Source organism: Athene cunicularia (genome assembly GCF_003259725.1).
Source record: "Athene cunicularia isolate RWA chromosome 9 unlocalized genomic scaffold, athCun1 chr9_part1, whole genome shotgun sequence".
NCBI lineage: Eukaryota > Metazoa > Chordata > Aves > Strigiformes > Strigidae > Athene > Athene cunicularia.
The window spans coordinates 11,455,713-11,479,601 of NW_020799110.1; the positions used below are offsets into that span (position 1 = coordinate 11,455,713).

The 23,889-nt window shown below is 40.8% G+C and overlaps 1 protein-coding gene across 1 annotated transcript in view; it reads right to left on the reverse strand.

Moving 5' to 3' along the window:
• Positions 1–1,963: 1,963 nt before the first annotated feature.
• Positions 1,964–23,889, reverse strand: part of ARMC9 (armadillo repeat containing 9) — a 64,384-nt gene continuing 42,458 nt past the window's right edge. The window contains exons 21-26 of the mRNA XM_026854616.1: positions 20,788–20,892; positions 19,930–20,045; positions 14,761–14,885; positions 11,195–11,327; positions 6,321–6,493; positions 1,964–3,022 (exon numbers count right to left, since the gene is read on the reverse strand). Of these exons, the coding sequence (XP_026710417.1) occupies positions 3,000–3,022; positions 6,321–6,493; positions 11,195–11,327; positions 14,761–14,885; positions 19,930–20,045; positions 20,788–20,892 (675 nt within the window). The 3' untranslated portion in view covers positions 1,964–2,999. The remainder of the gene's footprint in view (positions 3,023–6,320; positions 6,494–11,194; positions 11,328–14,760; positions 14,886–19,929; positions 20,046–20,787; positions 20,893–23,889) is intronic.

Here is a 23,889-nt window from a genome sequence, read left to right on the forward strand (position 1 = left end):
GATAGCACTTTAGTCCCAGAAAAACTTCCTTGCAGATCTGTGTGTCATATGCAATAACCGTATTTGCTTATCGTAAACCAAGTCACAGCCACTTTAAGTAGAGTCACACCTCCCATTTAGGCAGGCAATTTCCCCTGCTCCCCGTATGAATTTACCAGGGTGGTGGTGTATCTAGCAGCAGCCTCTACACAGCATATACAAAAGACACCTAACAACTTTTATGAATGAGGTGCAGAATTTGCTATGCGTGTGTTACTGACCTTTATCCAGGGACCTTTCAACCTCGAATAGTGGAGTCCTACTAACAAAGGCAGAATCAACATTTTTCATTAGCTTCAAAACCTTTCAACTGGCATCACAGGGGCTTTTTGTGAACAAGACGAAGAAAAGGAGGACACATTACTTTGTTGGCCTCTCAAATTACTGCTCAGCTGATAATTTATTTCTACGCATATCCATAGTTTCTCTCAAGTATTTGGAAAATGAAGTTTCTCAAGCATTAATATTTAAAATAATCTCTGTTTTCAAACTCTACACTCACACTCCAAAACATCTGAGTTGAACAAGGAAAAATGTACATACAGAATTCTGCATTGCAATAGGCCCGGGTAATCAACACCCCAGTACATAAACTTCAGCGTGTTCCTTTCAGTCCTTCAAGATGCATTTTGTTCTTCACGAATTGCTGGAGCAGTAGCTGTACCTACCAACCATCTTCAGCTGACTTCTAAGGAGTGATACAGTTTTCACCTCAAATAATGGTAAAGCCAGTGAGGTTTTGGGATTGTTTCCCCCCGCCCCCCAATAGTCTGCACTCACTTTTCAAAAGCTGCTCTGCATCTCAGAGAATCACATCTGCTCCGACTGCTGTAAAATAAATAAAACTCAACTTCTGGAGCATTCTGTGTTATCCATGTATGCAAATGAATGTGTTTAGCACTTCAGTGTTAACAACTTCGCCATTGATATTACATTCTGGAAAAAAGATAGCATTTCAGAGGAAAAAGAAAAGCTGCCTACCCTGGAAAACCACTAGGTGAGTTGTTATGGCTGTTTTCCATTACTGACCTTTTGTGAACAAGAGGACGTTTTTCCATTAATTATGTTTATCAACTCTGAGAGGAGGTGGATGAATCTAAGCACAGGTCAGAGATTTTCCATGATTCCTTTGTCTAGCATGGAGATCTATCCGACAGGGACTATCAAGTGTCTAATAACTTTATGTCCTGTGTAGTTTTGGGAGTTAAAGCAGCACCTGTACTCTGCCTGCTTTGTGTTAGGCCCGTGGACACCCTGAAGTTACTGAACAGTATATTGTAACTTCCATGTGACTATGACTAGATTTTGAACTGGGGGATGTCTTCTACAAAACATCCTGATTCCAATTTAAAGTCTATTATCCAAAGGTGGTTACTTGTGCGTGGGAGACCTTTCTGCAAACTTCTGACACAGTGTCACTGATCTTGGTGGGTCTCATGGCAACTACATCACACAAGGAAATGGCCTTGGCTCTTCGGTCGCCACCACATACCAAGAGATACAATTCAAGGTGTCAGCAGAAGCGTAAAGCTTTCTTCTGGTCCTGTGGAAATGACTGGTGCTTTTGCAATACTTTACTCCAGGGGAAGGCAGTGTCCCTAGTGGAGCTGCTTTACCTTTAAGGCCGTGTTTCACTTGTTTCTCAAGATGAAACCCCCAAAACCTTACCTTCTTCCTTTTAGTACCTGTTAAAGCGTTTGCTTTTGAGGCCTACCCATCACAAAAATACTGCATGCTTTTAGTGCATTTCTGCCTCAGCAGCAGCTAAGTTCCAAGGTAAACTGCATTTCTGAGAAAGTTGTTGCTGTTGTCCTAACAGCTGTGTCACATGAGGGGATGTTACGAAAAGCCAAGCCCCAGTGAATACTTTAGTGTTTCCTGGTCACTGTTACTTTTCAGAGAAAGAACAACAAGCAACACTAGGTTTCTAATTCACTGGCAGAACTAACTTTTTTATTTAGTGGAGGGCTTTCTGATCTCTACTGCCTAGTCAGCATTTCATATTCACTGAAGACCAGCACAATTCCATAAAGACATAACCAGTCATGTCTCAGAAGTGAAGAACATAAAAAAAGCTCCAAAGACCAAAGATGATTGTCCACAGCCACATGTAAAGAGAAAGTTACTTCTCATCTGTTCACATTCTCATGGTTTCTTCTGTGAATGAAGAAACAAAGTTCTTCATTCCAGTGGAAAAAACAAATTATTTATTCCACAAATGTTAAACAGTAGAATTAAGAAAAAAACTTAGGAAGAAGGAATAGGAGTAATTGCTGAAGATAAAGCTGCTGATCAGATCCATGCATGCTGCCTTGGGCACTCAGAGTCTTTTTCAACTGCCACAGGTCAAAAAGAAGTTGATAAAATACTTTCTCTCTGGTGGCCAAACACAGATCTCACTTCACACAAGACTGCCCAGCCATGAGGCTCTGCACATACCGTGTACATTTTCCCTCCTAGTGCACATCCTTTGAACACAGATATCTCCCAACTCATTCACAAAGGCACAATTTTAAAAAAGCAAGTGGCAGGCTAGTTCAGCAAGCAATATATAAAAAAGAGAGTTGCTTGGTCAGACTTCTGTGCTGAAGCCCTACATATCCTCTCAAAGGCTGCTTACTCTAATGCAGAAGGCAGAGAGCAAGAGTTTCTTCTCAAGGTGGCAATGTCACTTTAGAGTAAACCATCAGAGACATTGGGACTATATCCATCTCCCATATCAATCCTGGGCTGCTGCTGAGACCTTGAATTGTAATAACAAGGCCCTTGTCTTAGCCAGCTTTAGAGACGACAACAGATGCATCCCATCAGATAATCCCCGCTTCACCGTGCAAAGCGTATGCCGTGCAGTGTCAATAACCTCACTCTCTTCTCAGCAGGTCGCCAGTAAAGCTCATTACAGGAAGCTGCCTCTGTCCTTCAACAATGTGACAGGTGATTCTTGAGGAAAGGAACTGTTCTCACTTCCTGTAGGACTGGCTGCCTGCAGAAAAACAGCAAGAAAAGGTCTGTCAGCTGAAAGCAGGATTTATTACAAGGCAGGAGCTGCCTGAAGGCAACACTTGTTCAACCTGTACAGTGACACAAACACCACAAAGAACATACACAAAGGCACCTTAACCACTGATGTTGCAACTTAAAGCTGCAGAATGTATTTATGGAAACCACTTGTCAGGGAACACTGAAAGAACTTGTGGGGGAGCAGGGAGTCACCAGGGCTCAGGCACACTCCTGACAAAAGTAATTTCTCATTCTCCTGGTAGATTTTTGTACTACTCTAGCTCCATTGTGTCCTAGACAGAACTTGGTACACTGCAAATGGCTTGAAAGTGCCCATACTGAGTTGCTTGGAACAGGTAGAGTGAGGAAGAGGGTAGATTAAACCATTCAACCATGTCCACAAGGAGCACATAAGCACAGCTGAAAAAGTCTAAATTTGGAGGTCCACCCTGTGTTCTAGCCATGGTGCCGGCGTCATTCCTGTACCAGCTAGGAAGTGGAATCCACAGAAAATCCCAGTATGGCTGGTTTCATTTGGAGGAGCTTGGTTTTGCTTTAAGGCACAGCGGCTACATCTCAGGCAGGAATCTGGCCCCAGGCCTGTAGCTGCACTAAGTACCTGTGCTTCCTCTGCATTCCTCAGGCATTCCACACACTCCATGCTCCAAGAGGAGCAGTCCAGCTAGGTCAGCTAGGTTTATGTAAAAGGAATTTATTTCCAGAAAACGTATCTATAATAAATATTAAAAACAAGCTAAAAAATGCGTCTCTAAGTTAAGTGAGCACATCAAGTAAGTACAATCAGAAAATAATCTTTTTCTCATCATGCCCATCAGATATAAAAACCTGTATTTCTCCAAAAGTACAAAGAAATCCACAAACTAAAGACAGTCCTCCACTGGGACAGAGTCTCCTGATATGTAAAAACTTAAATACCTATGCAGTAAGCAAATGGGAGGCAGCAACTGCTGAAATCTGATTGCTGGTATCTGTGCATCTGATACCATTTTTGAATTACAGATGAGTCAGCTACAAAATTAAAGGAACAGTAGCACAGAGCTTTACTAAGAAATCATATGGGGCTCACCTGATTCAGATGCCTTCCCTGCCCCTTTCCCAGTACCAGCTGGGAATTACTTTTGGGAACTTTTAGTCCTTTAAAAATCTGGTCCTTATCACCTTCCTCTCACTTTTCCCAACCATAAACACCTGTGTGAAAGGCCCAGCAAGATGGGCAATAACTACTAGGTGCTCTGTGACAGCAAACCAGGCAGGACCCATATACACAAAGAGAACAGAGGATTACTTGTTAGCAAAATAATTTCTTTGCTATTTTTAGCAGGAAGATAAGAGTTTAACAATTTAATTGCTGACACCAAGTCTGTCTCATGGCACGTGTGGACAGATAGAAAATAATTACCTGAAACCCCAATGGAAAACTCTAGAGAAAAGGTAAATGGACATATAGTAGGACATGATGCCTGCTATACATTCAGCTTTGGGATGCACAGACACAGCAAAGATAAGTGGTGTACTGTAAGACAAATCCTATCCAACAAAAGTTAGAAGAGCCCAAAAGTCTGGACTTACAAATTGCATAGACTGAATCAATGGAGAAACCCAAGTGATGTAGAACTCTGATCACGTTCTACTTTAATGCAATTTCAAAACAATACATTATACACTGTGCCACTGTAAAGGGAACTTACTCCAGAGCCCTATGCGAGCAATACATGTATGCTGGATCTTACATAGGACACATGCACCCAGGATTGTAAAAGCTACCCTGGAAAAACTAGAACATGCAAAGGAGTTTTTGTGTGTACACACACACATACTACTATGGTTTTCCCTTCTTCAGCAGAACTTCTCCTTTTCAATAGGCTACGGCTTTTGTAAAGGAACTGAAACAGGAACCAGGGACAGACTCTCGGGTGTTAACACCACATTCAGTCAGGGCAGAATAGTGCTCCTATCGCAGGAAACAGAAAGCACGGATGTCAGAGGTAAAACACACGGCATACACAGCAAGAGTGAAGCCGAATGAGCTGGCAATATTACCTAAGCACAGGACTGTTTAAGCAAATACTCTCTAGGTCAAAACCTTTCTTAACCACCAAGGACATTCCCTTCCATTGCCTCACCTGTACTCCCTGAATGAAAGCACCTCATCTCCCTGCACATGCAACTGTGTGGAAGGGCAATGACTGAGCAACATAGAAGATTTAGGAAGCCTTTGCAGCTCTGTTGCTGATTTATTAGATTATTTCAATTCTCTGCATTTCATTCTCCCTAACTGTAATAATATGCGAAATGTTTAAAGATAACAGGTACAGGTAAAGAATAGAGCTGATGTGACATTATTATCAAATCATCATCACTAAACTTCTTACAATACATTTGGAATATACAGCACGTAGCTCCTGCCATTGTCATTGACGATAGACCCAGAGGTGTATTTGAATCCAGCTAGTCCTAACCACACTCCAGGGAAAAAGCTTACTCATTACTGAAGTCTGTATCTTTCTTCTGGACCTCTCCTCCCAAAAAAACCCTACAGCTTACACACCATACCCATGTTTACTGTTGTGTGAGCATCCGAGATCAACATTTCCACTTTACTGGGCTTGTGTTGGCTGCCTTTTAAGCAAATGTCCATTCCTTTCCTCCAACCTCAAGTCACAGCCTTCCCCTCTTCTGAGCCCACTGCAGACTAGTACTGCTTAAACTTCTTCAGGCAACGACACATCCATATGGTTCTTAAATACAAGTCTCTGGCAGAACAGGACTGCCACAAGCAGCACACCGTATTTGGCTGGGTGCTCACTAGGCTGCCCTGAGCCCATCTTCTGAACTGCCTGACATCTGGTCTACATTCAGTTGCAGTGTAGACACACCCAGGGCTCCAAATTCAAGAACATTAAACAAATTACCGAAGCAAACAAGTGTCTAAGGAGAAGGAAAAAGTCTAATGACATCTAGAGAAAGTCTAATCTACAACTAGAAGCTTCACCCCAAACTTCTGAGAATTTGGTCCACTTTTTTCCACCCAGAGACAGGAAAAAGCACGTCTCTTAACTGCTCACATGACAGCCTGAAAATAGGAGCGGTGTTCAGCAGGATATAATTATATGGTTTTACATCCTGCAGATGACAAGCACAATGTCATATACTCCTGGCACATTTGTAGCATACGACTTCATTCCTGGAGAGCTACTACAGTGCTCCCTCCTTTCCTACCCCAAGGACTGACAAACAGAATGATGACTTTTTCCACTTACGCTGTCTGCTCCTTGTGGATGATCCTGAGGAGCTGGGACGGCTTGTTTGTTGGGGTCCAGACTGAGCGAACTGGGGGGCAATGGCTGGGACCTTTCCCTTTCTAGGGCTGGCACTCTGCACTTCAGGAGTGCGAGGGATCTTAGGTTTGCTGGTGAAGGCTGAAGGAAACTCGCTGTAGGAGGAGATGGAAAGGGTTAGCAATGCATGGAGAAATATGTATGCATAGTAAGTCTGCAACCAAGTGAAACCTGCAGTACGTGCTGTGACAGCACGACAGACTGCTCAAAATTCTGGGAGACTGCAAAGGGAAAGGAACATGGTACCACAGGTACGGCCCTGGGGCATGCACTCACTGCACAGACTCTAAACCTGGCTCTGTTGACCTGTCTATCCTACTCAAACGTGGTTGTTTGGATAACAGGATTGAACAGGTTCAGTTAAGTCCCCTGCAAACAATTAATAGATCTTCAGCTTGTTTTTCACTGTATTTATCACACTCAGACTCAATCTGAGGTGCAAAAACCATACAGATATGCTATAGCAGAGAATACTTCATTTTAGGGCACAGACACTATTATTTTTCTCAGGTATAGGTCACAGTCTTGGCAGACACAGGCAGCCTCGCTGGCTCCCAGCTGTGATAAGATTTGTAGAACTCCCTGAAGGCTTTGTCAAAAGAGCAAAGAGCTGTGATGGCATCTATGAAACAAATTTCCTAAGCACACAGGTTCCTTGTTCACATTGAGAACATAAAACAGCTGCCGCTATTTCAGTCTGCATGTGCTGCAAGAATATAATTCTTTAAAATTTAGTCCATGACTGTGTGAGGATACACTGTCCTTCCCTGCCCCCAGCATCAATATATTCTTTCCAAGGTACAAAAATGGAGGCTACCAGAAAATGGCAAATCTCTAAAATAATTCTGAATCTATATTCATGTTTGCTCTGGTGAGTCAATTTTCTCTTAAAAGGAGAAAAGTTTAAACTGAAATAACAGCTACCTGAAAAGGCTCATCATATTTAAATGAAATAAAAGCAGAGTCAAAGGCAAGAGATCGAAAAAGGTACCATCTAAAACCAGGCGATTAAAATGGAAACTCCCCGTGTTATTAGCTCCATCAAAAGAACCCTTTGTGACCATCAGCAAGGGTGATCAGGAGGATTTTCAAGACATTTAATCTCCTCTCCTTCCCTGGGAATGCTGCTGAGTCAGTGCTGATTACCCCTTCCATGCCCCTGCTTCACCTTGCAGGGAGATTTGAGCAAGTGCTTCCTTTTGTATTTTAAATAGCATTAATGGTCTGCATTTTGCATATGTATATACTAAGGACAGAGACGTGCTAACTGGCTGCTCTGCAGCCCTCTACCTGTCTCCGAGTATTACAAGTATTGCACTTGTCTCATTTCAAAGGAGGAGGTGGCAGATGGCAGCAGAAACATATTAGCAAAACAAACCCAGAAAAGTAAGATTGGCCAGATAAAGCCCCAAGCCGTGGACCACAGACAGATTTAAATATCTCTCTCCATAAAACAGTCTCATTGTTATTGCTTTGCTTGGGGTGTTTGTGCGTTGGTTTTTTTTGTTGGTTTTTTTTTTTTTTGGGTGTGTGTTTTTTTTTCTCTCCATTTTATTCACTTTGGTTCAAGGGCAGTGCTTTCAATTCACCAGTGCTCTTCTTGGTAATCTTATGTGTCCTATGATATGCTAACATAGATAAAAAAAAGGAAGAGCCAACAGCCTCACAGCAGTTTCTGAGCCATCAATGAGCTTTTTTTTTCCTTAGTTAGCAATAGATAACAAAACTCTGGTCTGTATTCCCATACACTAAAAAGCATTTTTATAGCCATCAACCATCTTCACAGAGTTTCACTGCTGTAACCTAGGCAGCCACACTATAAGCACTTTGGAGAAAATGCAAAGTATTGCAACCAGAGTTACTACACTTTACAGAAGAGAGATACATACAGTGACCACATAGGATAGCTCGCATCTTTGCAAACTCTTCAGGAGAGAATTGTATGAAATAAATTGGTAGCAAACACTGTAAAGTTGAAAGAAGCTTGCTATTTTTCTGACAGGATGAAAGCTAAAAGATGTTTTTCTGACAGGATGCAGAGCAGATCATGGTCTCCATGTGCTCAGGTGTCACAGAACCATGGTACCTTTTACTACATCACTAAATAGGTCAAGATCAACAGAAAATAATTAATCCTCTGAATAACACAGAAAGCTGCTATTTGGCATCCTTTAGAACTTGATGAGATGAAGAAAGAAGCAAGATCTACTGTGGGAAAATGTTCCACAGTATTTGGTAAAAGAGTCATTTACAACAAGGTGTGGTAATTTGAGAGCAAGTGCTGGAACAAAAAAAAGAAAACCAAAAATCACAACCAAACAAAAAAACAAACCCACAACAAGCTCACAGAGAAGCCTACATTTGCATTGAGGAGAAAGCAAACTGTTTAATTGGAAAAAAGGAAATAATTGCCTATTAAGAAGTGCACAACAGACTGAAACTGGGATTGGAATAATCAACCAGGAGACATGACAGGAATTGAATGTAAAGATGAGTTAGACCATTTTCTCCAGGAGAAACACACTTGGACTTTTGGCCATTTTAACCAGATCATCAGAAAAGCAAGACCATTAGCAACCTCAGAAGGCCCTGCAGAGTTGAAACTCTTTATTATGATGATACTGAAGCTCTTTATTATGATTATACTGGACACAGTCACAATAAAAAAAAAGGGCTGTTTCAGCCAGATACAATTGTAAACTCAAGTCTATTATAAATTTATCCGTGATTATCTAAAAAGCACAACAGTTCTACATTCTTACATGATCAAAATGCAGCAGGAAATAGCAACACAGGGGCAGCTGCCAGTCTGATGTGCATCAGCTAGAACAATCATTTGTTCCTAGGGATATAAACCAACTGCAATAGACATGTCACTCCTAGGGCCTCATTCTTCTCTGACGGATTTAGTGTAATTTCACTGATCTCTATGTAGTTAAATTTCCAATTTATACTGCTAAGGAAGAGGGGAAACAGCAGTAACTACTTCATCACCACAACTCAGCCTTCCTTTTCTCATACATACCTCTCCTAGGAAGGTCTTGGTATGAAGGAGATATCCCTTATAGTGGTCAAAACTATGACTAAAGCAGTGATTTATTCACTCTGTTTGTTTTGCAAACAAATTAAAGTACGCTTTCAAGAATGAAAGAATGAATCAAGGCAGGTCTAGCTATTGCAACACCAACATATTAACAAATGACCCTTGACATAGGAAACTCTGTTCGCTTGGACTGGGAATGGCTACATGCCCATATCCGTAACTTGAGGCTGCATTTGTAAATACAAATTACTGTACGCATGCTAAGCAAGCATGCAATGAAGAGATATTTTCTTCTACAGAGTACTGCACCTGTGCCTTCAGTTAGAGACCCATCTATTACTGAGATTTAGACATACATTTATGAACAAAAATTAAAGATTACTGGGGACATGTCCTTTTAATAATAGATATCGACTGTAGAGAAGCAAAGCATCTCACCAAGGTGGGGGGCAAGATGCTGCCAATTTGGCTTGCTTCTTGCAAACAAAAGCCTGAAAAATAATCTCTCTCTCCATCACAAAGCAAGCAATTTGGCCATTCTCATGGTCTATTTGTATTTGCAGTATGTCCTTAGCTACTGTTAGGACATGCAACAGAAATAAAACCAGTAATGCTGGGATAGGGGTATGACTACTAAGCACTTCAGCTGCTAGCCAGTGATAATTTGATGACAATATACAATTTCTCAGATCTTACCATGGAAACAGCACAACTGGGAAAAAAAAACCACCAAACCCCCAAACCACACCAAAGTCCCTCAAAACCACACACAGGCATCTGTATCTGTAGGCCAGGAGGAAACAAAGCTCTAAGCAGTCTCTCCAGTTTTCAGAAGTGCTAGAGCTTTAACTGACAAAAATAACTAAGCACTTCTGAAAAATCAGATCCATACAGAGTTGGTAAAACCTTTCCTTTAACACATCTCCACCCATTCTGTGTTTTACTTCTGGAATGTACTTGCTTTTACAATTTCTCTACACTCACTGTTTTAAAACTTGGCCCAATCAAATTAGCTATAGGAAAAAAGCTGTTAATGTCTGAAGGACACATGTGAGCTCTGAAAAACTTTGGTAACCTTGGTCCAATTGCTAATGAATTCCTAGTTCTCATCCAAGATATAACATCACAGTCCTACACATGACAAAGGCTTCACAGAGAGCTCAAGGTGTGAACAAGAGAAGATGATCTTTCATCTTCTTTTGACAGAAATGGTTTCAAGGAAGAGTTGAAATCCATTGCTGGGAGAACTCATAATGTTGCCTCCCTTGCTATATCCATCTATTGGATAAATCAGGGACTCTGGTCAGCAGTGCTAGCAACTTGGCATGTTTAAACACTCTGAATCCACTTCAGTGCTTTTCTTCCTTCTACAACTTAATTTCTGGCCTGTTCCTACAGTCCTACCTATTCCTTTACTAATAAATGATTTTTCATGGGTTAGAGTCAAGTCATCCAAGGAAGTAATCAGGAAGTTTTATTTGCAGAAGACTGCATTGTGAGTACACATGAAGTTCATTAATAACGTCTTGCTTGAAATTTCTCCCATTTTGGACCAGATGCTTAGAAATTGAACAGCTGCCCCTGGCAGTGCTAAGGGTATTTTGTTTGGCAAGCACCACCACAGCTGTCTCAGACCAGACTACATCATACATCAAATGACTTCACAGATTGTCTTTATAGCAGCGTGGAATTAGCTGGTAAGTCCCCTCAGACTCCTCTTGCACTTTTAGATACTCCTCTGGATAAATCATACCTACGCGATTGCCCATTTACTTTGTCCTGGGTGAAGTCAGTAGATCGGGAAGACAAGATATTATCACCAGGTGGGATGCTTCGGTCCATTCTATAGCCTGATGAGAACACTTCAGATGACTTCATTTCAACTGCTATTTAAAAAAGAAACACAGTTCAGTGAGTTCTCTCTTACAATTTTACTAGAAACATGATCAAGTCACAGTTCCTGCTGTACAAAGGAAACCTTGAGATAATGGCAGGCTACTGAGTTAGTGTGGCAGAGTGCATTATGGCTCATCAGCTGAGCCAAGCCAACTGCAAGTGTGCATGCTTTCAGCCCTTTGGAGTTGGAAGATAAAACATGCTTGGATCATTTTCAAAGCAGCTACACTCTGCATTTGCAATGGGCTAGAAGCATGCAGACCATCAGTTAACGTGTATCAGCTAATGACTGATACCTCATTAAAGCCACAGGAATGCAACCATTTGCAGTTGCCTGTACATATCCATAGTAGCAGGCAGCCACTGCGGACAAAACCCAGTGATTTACACTTCTGTCGGACTTCAGGTCTACTACATTTGTTCAATATGCCTCATTTTCTGCCTTGCATTAATGGAGAAGGGAAGGACAGTCAGTTTGCCAAGAGACACAAGGCTACCAAGATGTGCAAGTTCACTAAGTTTAGGGAAAATCCCTAGCTCCATTCCTCCCATGCTCAGGACAGGCTGCCATTCTGATTTGCTCTCACATGCTGTTATGGATGCAGATCAGGTCACTTTCAGACAAGCATCTGGCTGCCCAGCGAGTTTCTGTCTAACATTCAGCATAATAAGCATATTAAGATGACCAGGGTTCATCTTTAGTCCACAAGTTTTCTGCTCACAGGAGACAAAAAAGAAAAAAGACAGAATTGTTGATTCTTTACCAAAATGATAAAAAGGGAGGATGCACCCAAACAAAAATCAGACCAACTCAAGAGCAGCTGAATATATCCAGGCAGGGGTGACATTAAGAACTGCTCTCATTTTTAGAAAGAGAGGATCAAAGGTTTCTTGAGGCTAAACTTAGATTCCTTGAGATATGACCTTGATGATGCTAACTGTTCACTCTTGGTGTCTTACTATTCATTTCACGACTTGACTGCATGAAACTCTGAATCCTGAAGTATTCATGTGATGCTGGAAAACACATATTCTGAAGTGAGCAGGTTCCCAGTATTGCATAATGGCCATCAGACCAAGATCAGAACTCAACAAACAGCATATTTATTTCACAGCAAAGATGTTTGACAGGGCATGATGAGAGTCTCCAGAAGCAGTACAATTATTTTTACACCTTTCTGTTATGTACTGTTTCCTGCCATATGCTAGAAGGCACTAGAAGATAAAGGGCTTATTTTCCAATTAAAGCCTTTCCAATTTAAAAATTACAAAACCCACTGCCTTTTGGAAAACAGGGGATGTCCAAAGACCCAGTCCAATTATCATGATACAGAATGAAAGCCCTGTCACTAACATGAACCACCAGGGGATCCAGCAGTGCAGTCTCTCTTTTCTCTTCAACTAGTCCTCATTTCTAAATCCCAAAAGGTAAGACAGACAAGCATATATTTCACTGGCTACTTGCAAAAACCTGAAACAAACCTCTGGCAATCCTTCAAATAGCTCAGTGTTGGTTTATAGCCTGAATTAGTGCTAGGAAGTATTGTCTCTGCCATGCACAAAAGTTATTTGTCTTTTTACATGCATAATGCATATAAACCTGCAATATTCTGTATATTCTAACCTCCAAAATTTTTTGGCAAGAAGAGAGTATAATCTTGTAGTCTTAGTAATATCCACCTGCATGTAATTTTGACTGAAAACAGCTAACAAACTGTTTTAGACAGAGGCTACAAGCAAAGTTCTGACAATATAAAACATTAAAGTTGGCAAGAATTTCATCAGTATGAAGGCTTTAAATCAATATTCTCCATCAAAAATTAACAGCATTTACTTTGCTGACTTACTCAGGCTCCCTGTTTAAATCTCCCCACAAATCTCTACAAACAAACTGCCAGAAAGCATCAGCAGCACAGGAAAAGTGGCAAGAGGTGAGTGAATGCATTTCACTGTCGAGATATCATCAAAATGTGGTTCAGAAGGTATGCTGGGCTCCTAGCGACTGCATAATGCCTTAGAAATTGCATCCAATCACACTTTAAAACAGCAAATAGGAACACTTTTGATACCTGCTTGGCTTAATTTCCTTTACAAAGCATAAGTATAGAAAACTCCAGTTTTTTTCTTCTATATAGGAAAACTGTCAAGTCAGTATGCTTCTGATTAGTTTACAACCTCTCTTATTCTAAGCTGATGCCCCCCTCTCAGCTAACCTCCCCGCAGAATGGACTTGGCTATACTCAAGGTGCCATGGCACAAAGTGAGGCTTGAGGACAGCAGCTCTCATTCCTACACAACAGCGAGAACCAAAGTGCCCATCTTGAACAGGAGCTTCATCTGTCTCTATCATACGGCTTTCATTCAGCACATTATATTTATCAGCTCTAGGCATTACGCAAGCAAATTCCTGTCTGTAAGACCTTGGTTACTTTTCTCAGAATCCTTTTCATTTCCTCTAGGAAATTTAAAAAAATAGAAGAGAAAGTAAAAAGTATGCTATTTCTTTACTGCTTCAAAGCATATTTTTCAGCAAAGTAAAGGCATGCTTTGTTTGAACTTATTAATAATTCTGTACCGGATATGCTGCAAGATCCTTTATCTAAGACTGCAGAACCTTTTGCCTTAAATCCCTAATGGGAAATGTTAATGAATCCTGCAAGAAGTTTGAAACTCCCACATCCGAAGTTCCATGGTCCTGTGCATATCAGAAGCTCAGAAATAAATTATTTCAGATGCCTATAACCATTTAAATTCCATCACATGTTTCTGAGCTCTCAGGTCCAGCTCAGTTTGCATTCATTTCAGTTTAAGTTGCAAGGACAGAATCTTTAGCAGCGTCACCCACAATGCAGCTATACAGCACAGGGCTTCCCATCCTCCACAGCTTTTTATGGTTTGAATGTAGTTGCAAATCTAAGCAGATAACTGCAGCTGCCTTCAACTTTAATACAGAGGTCCAGCCAACAGAGCCTGCAGGTGCCAGCAGACAGTGATTCATTTAGATCCAAACAAGGGTATATTTGATCAAGTAAGGGGCTTTGCCTGTTGGAAAGTTCACTGTCTCTGGGCTGCAGCTCTTCCCTTAGGCAGAGGACACCATGGAGTGAAATACAGCACCCTTTGCACATTGGAAGCTCTGGGTATGATCCTTGGTGCTTCCATGGGAAGTAAGATGGCATGAAGCAAGCGAGCCATTGGTCTCTGCCGACCACACATTACCTTCTGTAGCCATTCATTCAGCTGGAGCCAAAAATCCAACCGTGTCCCCCAAGGTCTTGCAGAGTGCCCCAGGGTCTACAGAGGGCCAGTTCCAAGGCTATGTTTAAAAAAAGCAGTCTACCACACACAAACTAGGCCCCAAACACCTGCCCCAGTCAAAAAAGACAGCAAGAGTTAACAACAGCATCCGCAGAATATCCTTACACGAAGGGGAAATGCAGAGGTCAGAAATGCTGGACCTGGTCCCACCACAAATAGGAGGATGACCACTAGGCAGAGGCTGCAGCTTCTCATCCTTATCCTGACAAGAATTGGTATCGTTTTCTGGCCTGGAGGAGAAAGGAGAATGCAGAGTGATGAACGCTTGCAGTATAAAAAGTCACATAAGAGTAAATTCTAATTTCTTCTAATTGTCTGTAATGACATAGAAGATATTGAAATTATTTTATATTTGAAATTGCAAACTAGTGCTAGGATGTAATTTAACTGCATGTGTAGCTCCCCCACACCAGCTGATGTATTTGAAATTAACATTTTTTCCTACTGCAATAAAAGAGCTGAGGAAAGGAAATCATAACTCCTTGCAGTCTGAAGACCCAAAATATCAGCAGGACACTTAAAGAAAAAGACTAGAAGTGGGCCTGAGAGGTCTTCAATACTTTTTCAAGGATTTAAGATTTGCTCCTGCATATTACAAGGATTGACTTTATGAAGCAATATGCAATACAAACTTAAAACAAAGTAGATGAGAAGAACTGTTGATTTCCCAAGTGAGGTGGATCAATTAGAAACTGAAGTAGCTGAAGGACCGAACAGGGACAAGATTGCTCAGTAATAAGCAATAAGACACTGCAGAACCAAGTTGGGTATGAAAAGTGTGTGAAAAGAAGTTGGCAGACACAGAAAGTTTCCCTGCCCAGTATCAGGTTAAGGTAACTAGACTATATTTCTAGTTAGAAAGGATGCAATCCAAGAAGGCAGTTAATGATTTCACAGCTAAATCAGTTTCTAAGGAAACAGCTAACAGAATATTAAGTAGTTCAGTCCCCCTTGAGTGATCTCAGCCAGTGAGTCTTTAAAGAGGATGGGGGAAAAAAAAGCAAAGAAAAAAAAAAAAAAAAAGCAGCTTTCCAGTATTTCCTGGCTCCCTTAGCTCCATACAGCAAGAGCCTGTCCATATACGAATCCCATGACAATTCATCTGAAGTAACTAGAGCCTTTTCTGCACTGGAAAGTCATAGAAAAATTAGCATGAAATAGCTGCTACATGTGCAGTGGCTATATTAGTCTTCTGTGTGAATACTTCTATTCAGCACTAACAATATGCCCTTCCCCCTCCTTTTGGAGGTATGAACCAACAATTCACAGAGATATGTTATAGTATCTCCATCAGCTGCTGCTTCTTTCATGATGTTTTTAAAATGGAGTATGTTACACTGAATCTCACATGAAGAACTTCAAACAAATTATATTCACTTCAACTCTGAATGCAAGCATTTGCACAAATTTTAAATGCAGTTTAACTACTCTGCTGAATCCAAAACTTCAGATAATTCCTGAATTGACCCTGGGTAGACAAGCTGCATACAAAGCTAAAAAGTCTGACATTCTTCATGCCATGCCATTTCACACAAGCCACTTAAATTATTTAAAATATGAAATACATTCACTTCAGATATTGCTTTCAAATTAAGGCAGCTAAGATTTATTCACTTTTATTGTCTTCCTCTTGCAAGGCTTCCTAAGGGATTATTTCCTCATTTTAGTAAATGAATTCATACTAAAATTAGAACAGCATAAAAGCCATTAAAGCTTGTCCCTTTATTGTAAACTTTAGTTCAAAATGTCTTCATCTATTCACTGCAGTTTTCTTGCACACAGATTAGTTAGATATAAAGTACAAGCTTCTCAGAGTGGTATCTCATGCTTCCTACTTAAAACATGGGAGCACCAAACGCTCATATTATTTCTACCACTTAGCCAGAGCAGAAGGGAAATTAATTTTCACATATTTTCACAATGTTAGATTTCTGCGGTTTACATTCTTCCTCCCTAGTTTGCACAGTGAGGCGATCTGTAAAGGCTGCTTCACACCATCAAACTAATGCTTTTCTTAGACCCACAGCTACCAGAACCAGTATGGTAGAAAGGTGTTTTTAATTTGTATCCAGCAGTGACCTGATGCTGTCTTATGGAGGTATGAGCTACACAGCTGTTCATAAGGAGATTCAAGTTTTGGCAAAATACGGGACTAGTGTCACTCCAGTATTCCGAGATACTGTTAAGTAAATATACTGCCTGGGTAGATGGTAAAGAAAGACATACAATCACTTCTAGAGATTATTTCTGATGCATAAAATGCAGTGTACTACATGGCACTAGGAAATAAAAGCCACTCCTCTGGGTTTGCTACCATTTTCCTGACTTCCCATAGGAAAGTCATCTCATTTTCACAAGCTTGGCTTTCTCTCCACTTATAAAGCAGGAATGTAATGCTTAGACACTCCAGTGGTAACTAAGATTTATTCCTAAAGAATACTTTCTAAGTAGGCTGTAAGGCTACCCTAACAGCTGATTCCACGGGTCCAGGTCTCCTAGCCCACCATGGGCGAAATACTGTGCAGGGGAATTGGGACCTTCTACTCAGTAACACAGACCCCGCATTAAAGTGGCACTGTATATATATTTAGTCATGCATTAGCTAGTTCAGATTTTTAAGGCCTGCAGTTCTTCGGGAGGATTTCAGGAGAATGATTAGATAATCATTATGCTATTAACATGAGCTTATATTAATTAGTTACAGTTTCCTTCTTACACGCACACACACATTTAATATATAGGGAGAAGGCTTGCAAAAGCTGTGGACATTATGATGATGCAAAAGTTGACCACTGTGAGGAAGGCCACAAGGTAAGAACTCTAAATGTGCATTCAGGCTACAGCAGGCAGAAGAAGTAGGCACCATGCTGAAACAGATGCCATTTTTTCCAGACTAGTACTCAGAAGAAAAATCAAGACTGTGCAAGACAAGTTTTGCTCTGGGTTAGCCAAAGGTTCTTTTTTAAATTTGGAAATGTTTCATTCCTCTTGCTTTTAAAAAAATTATAAGAAATGTCTTTCAGAGCTTTTTCCATGTCCAGATCTGGTATGTTACACTTGTCCATTCTACAGCCCTGGTAACACAATCAATATAATCCCATATGAATGGGCATATAAAACATATCTGGATGACTCAGGAGGGGTCCCAGTCAGATCACCTGCTTGAATGAATGTTAATGCCAGCACAAGACAGAGGGGGAGAATACAGACAGGCAAGTGACCACTCCCTATCCAAAACAGATGTAGATGACACAAAGTTGGGCAGGAGTGTTGATCTGCTCGAGGGTAGGGAGGCTCTGCAGAGAGACCTGGACAGGTTGGAGCAATGTGCTGAGGCCAACTGGAGGAGTTTCAATAAGGCCAAATGCTGGGGGCTACCCTTGGGCCACAACAACCCCCAGCAGCGCTACAGGCTTGGGGAGGAGTGGCTGGAGAGCTGCCAGTCAGAGAGGGACCTGGGGGGTGATTGACAGCCGGCTGAACATGAGCCATCAGTGTGCTCAGGTGGCCAAGAGGGCCAATGGCATCCTGGCTTGTGTCAGCACTAGTGTGGCCAGCAGGGACAGGGAAGGGATCTGACCCCTGTACTCGGCACTGGGGAGGCCGCACCTCGATTCCTGTGTTCCGTTTTGGGCCCCTCACTACAAAAACGACATTGAATGACTCGAGCGTGTCCAGAGAAGGGCAACGAAGCTGGTGCAGGGTCTGGAGCACAGGTCGTACGAGGAGCGGCTGAGGGAACTGGGGGTGTTTAGTCTGGAGAAGAGAAGGCTGAGAGGAGAGCCCATAGCCCTCTACAGCTACCTGAAAGGAGGGTGCAGAGAAATGGTGCTGAGTCTCTTTAACCAAGTAACAAGCAACAGGACAAGAGGGAATGGCCTCAAATTGCGCCAGGGAAGGTTTAGACTGGATATTAGGAAGCATTTCTTTACAGAACGGGTTGTTAGGTGTTGGAATGGGCTGCCCAGGGAGGTGGTGGAGATCCCATCCCTGGAGGTGTTTAAGAGTAGGGTCGACTTAGCGCTGAGGGATCTGGTGTAGTTGGGAACTGTCAGTGCTAGGTCAGTGGTTGGGCTGTATGATCTTCAAGGTCTTTTCCAACCTAGGTGATTATGTGAAAACAGTAGACTTTGATCAGATTCAACTACAGCTGTGTAACTACAGCCTAAATCAGTCCTCACACTGTTTTCTATATGGATCTTCCACACTAAAATGGGACAGAAATTTATTCTTAGAAATAGAAAATATGAATATGAAAGCAAAAAGTGGCAGGAGGATAACACAGGACAGTCCTCACACTTCAGGACCAATATGTTCTTCTAAGAACCACCTCTACATTCTAACTTCATTACACTGTTGTATTTCGGGTTACCCATTCATTTTAGTGTACTTAGCTATACCAGTACTGTGACTTAAGTATTATTACCTACAATTTGAGTGACTTTTAGTCTCTCAGCTTAAGTATCTGCAAAAATGAAAACATTAAATCTTCATGATAAACTCCTGCATGTATCATAATTACCTGGATTTAATCAAATCCAAAACTGTATGCAACAACTGAAAGTAAAAAATAATTTACATTTGAGATCTCATTGGTATTTTACTTCCTCAGTCAGGTCAGTAAAAAGGAGAAGTCTCATCTCAGAAATTAAAATATGAAGATATACATGCTCTAACAGCAGGCAGAGCATATTCAAGAAGCTCTGTACTCTAGGATTTCTTTATTCCATTTACAATGCAGTCTCCTACCTCTGACGCCAATCACACCAAGAGCAAGGTGTCACAGATCAACTCACTGGAAAATGTATTTCTTCCAAAGCAGGAAATCCAAAATAACAAGAATTTTTGTCTTTTCCGTTTTCTTGTTAATCTTTCCTTTTATGGGTGGGTAGCAAATCTCCCCAGAGCAATATACTATCTTGCTTATAAAGTGGAAGATCCAGGCATTTTACACACTCCATGCAACTTACCAGCAGAATATATTATGAGAAGATGAAAGGACTATGAACTGTGTGGATATAATGCAAATTTAAATCAAACTGATCAGTAAACACTTACTCAACTATGCTAAGTATGTGTCCTCAGCCAATGGACCCTTCTCAGCCTATAATATTGTCCTCCTTTCTTTCTTTGAAATGATCATTAAGGAATGACAATGGTAATGCATTTTTAGGTAGGGAAGGTTTATTTATCAGTGTTGGGGGGTTTTCTTGTTGTTTTGCTTTTTAAAGGAGCTTTAAAAAATCCAATGCAATCTCATTTGTTTGGACTTACATTAGGTATGCAGTTCTGTGATAACCTGGTGTCACAGGTCTCTGGAGAGGCTCATCTATACTCTGATGGACACCAGGAAACAGCTTCTTCTTGGTTTTTGGAGTATGAGTCATTATCTGATACATAGGAAATAAAGAAATAGGAGGGGGAGAAAAAAATGCAGTGGGAAGACACGTAACTGGAGCCATAGAGAAAATTCTATAGAAACATTGCATCAGAAGCTAAGTTGCATTCTGGTGTCACTAGATAAAATTCCCTGGAATCACTGTAGGCTATTCCATATCTTATCTCAAGTCACGTTTCCATCATCACTGGTAGACCTATGGACTCTGGGATCCAGAAGGTACAAAGTCACATTTATCTCAAATTAGTCACAGCACACTAAATGGCATTCATGCAAACTTCATGCTTTTTTACTTGATGCTTGAGGTAAGACATACAATACCTGATCTGGCATAATGCCTGCAGGAGCAGTTAACTTTTCAACTTTTTTTTTTTTTTTTCCCCAAATAATTTCAGACCAGCAGGGTGTTTCAGTACTAACTTGCTCAGCATTTTGCTTTGTGTGCCCACAGAGTCACTTTTGTAGCACTAGAACCCTAAGGCTGCCTTTAGCTTATTATTAAGCCACAGCCTAACCACCTTCTGTGAAAGGGTAGCTACCTTTCTCAAACTTATTCTACATCTTCTGAACAGCAGCTAATAAAACAGACTGTGAAAGATTTGGACTGATATGCAGGCAGAACCCAGATCTTCAAGCAACAAATCGAAGAAAAGATTTTTAGAAAGTGGTGAAACTACTGAAATCAAACACTTAATCCAGCAAACTATTTCAAGATCCTAATAAGTGGTACTCACTCCCAAGTACTCAGTTGTTAGCAGCTTCTCTCCTGCAAGCTCTCCCAGCTGAGGTTGCAAAACCTCATCCTTGTCCAGATCAGCCTCCATGATGTCATGGTCCTCCTGCAACAGCAATTCACATATTATTTGAGCCCAGGTTCCAAGAAGTTCTTATTTCAAATTTAGTTCTCACTTCAGTAGTCACCTGGATGATATGTACTGTCCAGATAAATGACTGTTAGTACTGCACATGTAAGTGGTAATGTACAAGCATTTTCCACCAAAAAAGCAGACACCTAAAGACAAACCTACCTAAACTTTTGATATAATCAGAAACTAAAGAATCCCGAGAGAAGAAAAAAGCCACCCCTTTTCCACAAATGCTACACCAAGAAGTACCATATGCATTTCAAAAGCTGTTCTTCAAATTTCCAACCCCAAATAATTATTACTTGCTTGATCTAATAAAGGCTCAGGAAAAATCTCAGTCATTAGTATCTTTGTAGAACATTGCATACTAGTCTGAAGAGATGCAGTGCTCTGTTCTTAACAAGCAGCTGGTATGAAGTTTGGAATTTTAGTTTTTGCAGATCTGCCCAAGTCAATCTAGTCATACAGTATAGACAGAAAAAAACAACCTGATGGCATTTCTCGGCCACACTAGAGACTGAGAAAAGGCCACCAAAATGTAAGCTGAGTCAATTCTAAACAACAAAAAAAAGCACAAGAAAGTTATCACTCAAGCAAAGAGGATTGTAGGAAACTTGATAAAAAACTTGTCTGGATATCGCTATGTATCAGCATCATCTGACAGTAATAAAAGCATAGATTTAAGTTAGAATATAACAACTAGCAGTAAAAATAAAGTAAGCACACCTTAATATAAGTCATAGTCTTTCCTGAACATAATGCTACCATTCCATGACATCAAAATGCCTATAAGCATATTCAGCACTCTGGGTGCGTCCTTCTGAGACCATGGGCATCTGACAACAGCTGTTTTTAGAGCAATGTGAATCAGCAACAGCAGCTACTCAGGTTCACAAGGAAGCTTGAAAGCTGACAATATTGGGCTGGTGCAAAATTCTTAGAATCAGTACTTTAGGATACAAATATCATATAAGAAGGCAACAATCCTCTGTTGATTTTATTCCACAAAAACCAGATATAATCAACTTCTCAAATGGAAAGCACCAAGAATTCACTCTCATGTGCCTATTTCTAGTATAACTGTGGGTGATTCTTCTTTCATGAAAGTTCTGCATCTTCTACAAATCTACAAGGCAGGAAATTTTAAAGTTTGAGGGACTCTTCAGCAAGCCAAAAGTAGTAATACATGAACAAGATAGTATTTTTGCTTGTGTTTTGCTAATGAAAAGAATTCTTGTCTGTGATGCACAAGATACCCTAAATAAGACCCATCCCAGATGAAGATGATGTGCTTTGCTTTTGAAACAGGCTGTGACAGTAAATGTAAATGACTGTCAGAAAAAGTAGTAAATGAATCATTCTAATAATAATTCTGTTGTAATAGCAATGTAGAGAGCCTGGCATAAACTCCGTTGAAAACAAATGAGCCCCAGAGCACAAAGAAAACGAAAAGCAGTTTCACTTTAGTGAGATTTAGACTCAAATAGCCAAAGTAAGAAATACCCTCTGCCACAAAGATTAGCCAGTAATATGGATGCTTGGACAGTGCTCTACAAAAACAACATCAGAAAAAAATCACTGGAAGTTGTACAGGGAAGGTATTTCCTACAAGGGAAATGGCTGACTGATTCCAGTCTTTGGTGCAAAATAATGAGACTGCCATCACTCAGACCAAGTAGGTGTTGGCTACCCGAGAGCTCTACAGGCTTCCATTTTTTCAGGTTCAATGACCTCTGTCCCAAACGGCTTAAAAACCATAATTTTTGTTTTGATTTAGTTATGCTCATTGCTCATCACCTCCTCATTTACAGGTGTCAAGCAGAAATAAAAAGTAGACACAAAGGACTCAATTCAGTAGCCCACAGCACCATCTAGTTCTACTTTGAAATATCCTGTCTAGTCTTCTACTGAAAAGCTCTGAAAAGGCACAAACCTCCCATAGGTCCCAAGTCATATCCAACAGCCTTGTGCAGGTGCTGCCTATGCTGTAGTTAAACTGAAGAGACATTAGATGACTGTGTGTGAACAACTGAAGCAGTTACAGAAATACTGCCAGTAATCCACACGATGTTCTCAGTTTTAAAGTAAAATTTTTCCATAATGTATTTGTTTATGTATGGATTTAATAAAAACCTAGTTCTTCTCTAAGTGCTTTGAAGATACCACATTGTTAATCCTCTTCATCCTCCTAAAGATGTATTCTCTAGATGCTCAGCCATAAAAGATAAGGCTGTATAGGCCCTCAGGAAGATGTTCAATCTGCCTTTATCGTCAAAGCATGATAAATTACAATCTGCTCCTAATTACCTGGGAAGCTGGGTAGGTGTGCAAAACATAATGGAAAAACATAGAAAAACACTTGTAGACTAGGCAATCATCTGTATTAAGCAAAACAAAAACCCCCACACTCCAACCTCCACAATCTACTCTACTTTAAAAAAATTTTTAAAAGTTGCAAAGATGAGCTTTATAAAGAGCCTGGTGGAAATCTTTTCTATATGGTATGCTAATGCAGCATCAAGAGCTAACAGTTTTCTCTTCAGGGTTCTTTACAGAAGACTGTCTACACTGTGCCTAGGTAGAGTGTTACATGTTACAGTCAGAACACCACTCTGCTCTTCATTCAGCTCTCTGCATGCATGATGTATTCATGTATTTAACTTCTCCTCACAGATCGCCTTGGTTTCCCCAAGTTCCACCTCTTCCAATATTCTGGTTGACACATTTTGGCAGATAAGAGAATGCCAGTTTCTGGGAAGCCCCTCTTCCTGCCAACCTTGCTCCTTGACATTATTTTACATACCACGTAACTGAGCCTGAACACGTCCATCCTCTGCCTCCTCGTACAGAAAAACAGCTTTGACAGACATGCCGTCATTCCACTGCTGAAATAACACAATTGGTGCCCTGTTCACCACTGCCCACAGGTTGCAGCAGACATTGGCAGCAAAGTCCTTTAATGTAATAGCT